The sequence below is a fragment of the Solea solea genome, chromosome 5 (genome assembly GCF_958295425.1).
Source record: "Solea solea chromosome 5, fSolSol10.1, whole genome shotgun sequence".
Lineage (NCBI taxonomy): Eukaryota > Metazoa > Chordata > Actinopteri > Pleuronectiformes > Soleidae > Solea > Solea solea.
Genome location: NC_081138.1, coordinates 23,573,689 through 23,580,676, shown reverse-complemented (window position 1 = coordinate 23,580,676; position 6,988 = coordinate 23,573,689). Strand labels below are relative to the sequence as shown.

At 39.6% G+C, this 6,988-nt stretch overlaps 1 protein-coding gene across 11 annotated transcripts in view; it reads left to right on the top strand.

Moving 5' to 3' along the window:
* Positions 1–1,117: 1,117 nt before the first annotated feature.
* Positions 1,118–6,988, top strand: part of ppfia1 (PTPRF interacting protein alpha 1) — a 39,207-nt gene continuing 33,336 nt past the window's right edge. For 4 of the 11 annotated variants that reach the window (XM_058629837.1, XM_058629839.1, XM_058629834.1 and 1 more), the window contains exons 1-2: positions 1,118–2,252; positions 5,640–5,909. In XM_058629837.1, the coding sequence (XP_058485820.1) occupies positions 5,640–5,909 (270 nt within the window). In that variant the 5' untranslated portion in view covers positions 1,118–2,252. The remainder of the gene's footprint in view (positions 2,253–5,639; positions 5,910–6,988) is intronic. The other 7 variants (XM_058629840.1, XM_058629842.1, XM_058629838.1 and 4 more) reach the window with 4 other exon arrangements.

The following is a 6,988-nucleotide window of genomic DNA, read 5'->3' as shown; positions in this document are numbered from 1 at the left end:
CTCACTTGTTTGTTTACTTTCTTTTTTTCCTCCACTGTGGTGTGTACGGAAGCTTAATAACGTTGTGTGATAATAGCGTTAATTATATTGCATAAACAGTATCATTATATTGTATAAATGTGATCATTATATTGTACAAACGTGTACATTGTCTTCCATATGGACAACACAAACAGCCCACAGTTCTTTCAACATTTAATTAATGATCACGTTTATGCAATATAATTATCACATTTGAACACTATAATTATCATGTAATAACGTGAAAAATAGTTGTTTTCTGTAAACTCCCCGCTGAAGATTATAATAATGTTCTAACGTGTATTTTTATTTGTTTTGTTTAATTACCTGTAACCCTGGTAAAATACCACATTTTTATTATACAGTAAATCCTAAAAAGATGTATTGCGTTAATGCACCACAAGATGGAGCAAGTACTCTCTCCACCGTGGGACCTTTAACAGTGTATATTGTTTTGTTTTTTTCTTATCGTAAATTAATCAGCAACAATTGAATGCAGGTCTCTCAGTAACGTGGTTCAGTGTTTGCACAGTTATCTCTGATAAAGACATCTGACCTCTGGTCATCATAAAGCATAATGGTGTGTAATGGGATGATATTACATATGATGTGGACTTTCGAATTTAAATCCAAAGGTAGAGTTTCATTTTCAGTCACACTGCAATCTTGTTTTTTGTTTGGCCCTGATACAGACATCCATATGCGGTAAAACTGTGACAGATATGTGTGTATGTATATGTTTTACTAACAAATAAGAGACGAGTCAGTAGTGATCTTTATTATTTGCAGTATGAAACTTTTTCCGGGCCACCGTACATTTCCATATTAAAAGAATAAAATTGATAAACGTATCGTATAACTATTTTGTGAATAATATGTGTATTGAATGGATCCTGCAAAACCTTTTTGTTGTATATGTCTTGTTTCGGTAACGTGTACAATTATGTTATTGAACTGTCGTGGGTTTTGTGTAATATGTGCTTGTATTAAAACAACAATAAAACAAACAAATGTACAAAGCAATTAGTTGTCATTTAAAACATGCAGTTTGTTTAAAAACAATAACAAAACTTTTTTTCTCCTCAAAGGGTACAGTGATCTTTACGAGAGTCGTCCTCCCCCTCCTCCTTCTCCTCCTATTGCCGACCTAGGACGAGCTCCCTTGCCGTGGACTCCGGGCTAATGAGAGGCGATAGCGTTGCAGAGCCCACCATTGGTTTTCCCGACTGCCGGGCTGGCAGGCAGGCACTGGCAACGGGGAAGAACTGGACGGACGAACATTTAGGGTGGAACATAGCTAAAAACACCGGCACCTGGGAAGGAAACGAAGGAATATAACATCTTACTTGGGACTGGAGTTTCCAAACGGAAACAAAACGTAGCTAAAGTCCCGTGTTGGCTGGAAGTTTTCGAGCCGTGATGTGGTGACGCGACTTCATCGAATCGACGGGAAGCTAACGTTAGCCGAGGCGCTAACGTTAGTCGAGAGATTAATCATTTCGGCAGAAGTCTACCGTCCAGTTTGTTTCAGGGCTTTAAATAATCGTCACTAGTGTTGAAAATAATGTAGGATACACACCAGGGATGTACTTTTGCCATGCAGTCTACTTTTATACACAATGGAGCATATCCCGAGATAACTACCTGACGTTATCTGACCTAAGTTGGAGCATTAAACTAGCAAGCTTTAGCTACCTAGCTGGCTAGTAGCTAACCTTCAAACTGATTTCAAGCCAAATAACTCTGCTTCAAATTAGCTAACGTTAGCCAGGCTCTAACTATTTCCACGTCATCGTACTGTTTCGCTACATGGCTGCCTGTTTTTTTATTTCGGCCAGTTGAACTTCTATTTTCGAGGATGAGTGGCTGTTTTGATGAGATAAGATAAACACATCACTTTCAAATCTGAGTATGCAGACATCGAATCACCAGCTTACGCCGTGCTAGCTTGCTAACGTTGAGTTAGCCGGCCATAGTTGGAATACTGCCCCCTGCTCACTTTACGTGGGTTTCGCTCTAAGGCCTTGAGGAAATTATCATCCTTTTTTTTTTTTTTTTTTTACTGTAGAGACCATTCTCACAGCCTCTGAATGGAATCCAGCCTATATCATCTGAATGACTCTGAGTGTTTGTGAAGCTTGAGAAGGTGGGATCACCTTTGTTGACGTTTACACAGCATCACAATATAACGTGGCTCGTCAAGACAACAGGAATAACGCAAGTCCTTCAAGGTGAGCACATGAAAACTACACACTCTTGTTGGAAATGAGTGCTAAAAAGTGATCAATAGCCTTAAACGCATTGATGTGTGGTTCAAATTGAACACTTCTTCAATCGCCCCACGGTGACACTGATGTGGAGGATGAAGCGGTAGAAAATGAATGAATCAAATACAGATGTTATTGCTCTCCGGTGTCAAACATTCTGCCATGGTTATAAATACATTTGGATCACCACTGAAACCGAATCATCATTTCTTTCTTGGGTCATAATCAAAGTCCTTCCTTTACATTTTGAGTGATGCCGTTTACTTAACCTCCTTGGTAGAGGTAATACTTTATTTTATTTTTTTTACATCTCAGAGTAAACACACTTTTGTGATGCCTACTCATTTTTGTCTTTGAAGTTTGTGTGTAAGAATTCCCCAGCTTATAGGTCTTGGACTGTCACCTTGGTGAAGTGGGTCCTGTCCATGCTCAGCAACACTGGGCCCACCATTTGTTTTTTCTCCTGGATGCAAAGTGACCCCTCCCCCTCATAAATATTGTCAGCCTCAGTGGCTTGACCTGGATATGGAGTGTTTGTTTTGTATTTTCCTCTTGTTAAATCAGGCTCAGTTTGTCTGTAGGATATAATGCCCTGAACTTACATTCAAAATTTCATCCAGTCCAGCTCTTGAACACAGTGTGGGGAAGATGCAGCAGTTGATGGTAGTACTCTGAACTGATTTCTATGGACAATTAAATAAGATAAATGGGGTTTTATTCCACTGTGATCATCTTCTGTGTTCAATTTGTAAATTGTTGCTCCTTGTGGGTATTTTAAATCCTGCTCACATGATTCCCAGCTCTTTGTCTGACAGTCTGTCTACAGGACCTAAGCCCCTTGGTGTGGCTCTAATTCCCCTGTCCTTCCTGCACTCTTTATAGATGCTTCACACAACAGAGCTTTTTAAGTTCCCTGTGATTGATCAAAGCCTTCACCAAACAGTACCAATGGAAGTTAAACAGATAGGGTTGTGTTTTAGAAGAGGGGGTTGTATGAGGTACTTGTACATTGTGTCTTATATACAAGTGACTTTGCTGCTTGGTCTGCCCCCTGTGCTGAGAATCAGCTGGGGTTAGGTTAGATGGGTAATAGACTCACCTATTAAGAACTATGATGTCAGTTGAAGGCCTGGTTTACACTGGATATGACGCATGTGCGTCATGGCTGTGCTAGGTCTACCTTCTGTCTAGATGCTCAAACTACAGTGAGAGGTGTCAGTTTTATGTAAACATGCTGGTAGGATGTCAATATCATTACCAACACATTGTCTCTCTGTTTATTTTTTCTGGGAACTGCGCACATCACGCATGAAAAATAGGCAAGATGCCTGAGCTCAAAGATAGATGCGCCTCTCACAAGTGAAGTGTGAACACTCATTTGTTAATATGGGTGCCAAAATGAAAATGCAGCCATGGCACATCCAGTGACGCATCCAGTGGGAACCAGACCCAAGACCATGTTACAGAAACACAGTCATTGTAAAAGCAAAACAGCAACAAGTAAAGTGAAGTCTTATGGTGTGTTATGAGAACTATATAATGAATGTTATCAACAAAATGAATGGGAAATGCTGCATCCACACTACCCTGGATTTGAAGCTGGGTTTGGAATGGAGCATTTAAAACAGAGAAATTTGGAAATGCTGCTCACTCTGTTTTTGATTGAAAACTGGGGCAGTGTTTTTATAAAGGACTAAAAATTACAAATCTATAAATAAATAGGTGAACAAATAAATACAGTCACTTTAATGTTTGGTCCCCAATAATCATTTCATTTATTTATTTCTGTGTCGTATGCTAATGTGGTAGGAGGGTCTTAGTCTAAAGCAGAATTGGTTGCAGCTTGATGATTCAGTTCCACTACTTCTGCCTGGCAGAGAAAAGCCAGTGCTCAGCTAAGACTGTAGATCTGGGTTTGTACAGTTGAACATAAAAGTGCACAAGTGCCATGTAATTCTCGTATACGTATGTATTCACACTGTGCCGGTCACATTAGTCTCATAACTCATTGCACAGTGACCCCAGGTGCTATTGGCCACATGTACAAGTAATTAATGTGTTAATGTTGTTCTGCTGAGTAATATTTTGATAATTGGGTGCAGAGTTTTGCAGAGGGTGTCACTTTTCATGGAAAACTGACAAGTTCTTAGGAATCTGTTGCAGCTGTGTGTCATCGTCTTATGTGATTGATAACCACTGTTTCTGTGTTGTCTGGTAACTAAATTGTGGCTGCTATTCAGAAAAGGCTGTGGCTCAGAAATATTAAATAAACAAAAAAACAACCTCAATTATGCCTGGGACAACATAGCCACAGCAGCAGGCCCAACCTTGTCTTTAAACAAATAGTCTAGTCAGACTTCATCGGCAGAATAGAATAGAATAGAATAGGAGAGAATATGGCTTCACTAACTGTGGTTCAGTAGTCAAGACTCATTGTAACTCACTTCAATCTCTAAGTAACATACAGTCTTGTAGCTTGCTATGGAAATAAGGCTATGATACCATGACTGATTATTTCAATGTCAAAGATGTGGTCTTATGCACTGAACAGTATTTCTTCTGCTTTACAGTAGTATTTTTTTAGTGTGTGCAGGCTTTATTGTCTAACAGAGAAAACAATGCCTTACATATGAAAGAAATCACTCCAGCAGACTGATGCTGACTTCATTTAAGTTTCTGAATTTTCTTTGTAAAAATTGTCAACATATCTAGTATAATAGTCATGCAACGATTAACCCAGATCTACAGCCTAGAAGTGGAACTTGATCATCACACACCTGTAACCAATCGTGCTTTAGACTGAGTTCCAGACCCTCATTAGCACATGATACAGAAATGAAAGAATGTGGAAACTAATAAATCCAAACAGGCAGCTGAATAAATACATAAATAGAGAAATAAATGGATGAATAAATAAACAAATACAATTATTTGAGTTATTTCTGTATTTATTTAAACAAACTTATTAAACTAATTTAAACTTTTATTTATTTAATCATTTATTTATAGACCTGTAATTTTTCATCCTCCATATGTTTTATCTTGCAGAAGCAAAGGCTGTTGGAAATGATGCTGTTAAATCAATTCACTCACATCGGTTGCTACTCCATGATCAGCTGTGAATGAAAAGCTGTTAACATCACATTGTTTTCTTAAAAGAAATCCCTGCTCTTACTTTCTCTCTATTGTTGTTACTTTATTGGTGGTCTTAAATTGAGCAAACAAGTGAGGAGTAAAAAATGTCGTTCATACTGTTAAAGAGAAGTATATCTTTACTCTCGCCCTCGATTATTCTTCCTCAGTCCACTTGCTGACAGTTTCTTCTCTTGCTTTTTCACTTGGCCCTTGTAGATGATGTGCGAGGTGATGCCCACCATCAGTGAGGCTGAAGGGCCCGGTGGGGGAGGCGGCAGTGGTCACCGAGGCTCGGGCTCCCCACTTCAGTCAGACTCGGAGGGTCACTTTGAGTCACTGATGGTGTCCATGCTGGAGGAGCGTGATCGTCTTCTTGAGACTCTTAGGGAGACTCAGGAAAATCTGGGCTTAACACAGGGCAAACTGCACGAAGTGAGCCACGAAAGAGATTCGCTGCAGAGACAACTCAATACTGCCTTGCCACAGGTGAGTGAGAGAGCTCTTCCTTCATTTTCTCCATGACACAGCTGCAGAGTTCAATGACTGATGAATATGGTGAGATGATTAACATTTGTCAGCTGCAAAAAAAGCTCTGTTGTGAATAATGTCACATGAAAGCCAGGGTTTTATGTAAAGTGGGTAATGGAGGCACTGGGCCCTCTTATCAAAATGTTGTCTGAGCTTTGGATTGCTTTTTTTTGCTACTTAACACTTAGGGATGGTCACTGGAACCCAGTAATACACATAGCTGCGGGGCAACATTTTGAAATACCGAAGTGTAATTAAGCATTGATGTTAATTATGATGTTAATTAATCGTATTGGACACAATCAGTTTGTGGATGATGGATTTTTGCTGTTCTGTCTGCAGGGGGTGGGGCTAGCTGCCTGTCACACACACGCACGCTCAGAGGCAGCAGGAGCTTCACAAAGAGAAAGTTAAACGTTCAAAAGTCTGGTTATGTTTCATGAAAACTGACACTGATATTAGTCAACAAGACTTTTGCTTGTGTTTGCTTTCCTGCTTAGCTTATAGATCGAAGTCAGAAATCACAGACATTTCCTCCAGGACAGAAGTTGTGGCTGCTTTGAGCTGACACTTTTACTTTACTAAGTACATAGATAACCAGCTTGATCAGGAGGAGTCTGGGCATTTATTTCTTCCAACAAGCATAGAACATTTCACATTAGTGTCATCTCGGTCTCGGCCAATGTTAAACCTGCCTGTTCACCGTCTGGCACCAACTTGCACTTTTGCATACACACACAGCTCCTAAAGGCATTGCAGCACTCTCACAACACGTGAGACAGAAACATTCACATTCAGACAGAAAAATACACGTGTTTGACAGCCTAGTTCGTAGCACGTCTCCCGTGTCCCCCTTCACCTCATAGTTTGTTATGGTAGCATAACCCACGGCGGGTCAGTTAAATAATACAAACATGAGTTAACAAGTACCAATTAATTGCTTAAAAGATTAGTTATTTGTTCATGAAAACATAAACAATGTTTATTTATGTTTTTGTTTTGTAGGGACATATACAATAGCATAGAGAGAGTACTCC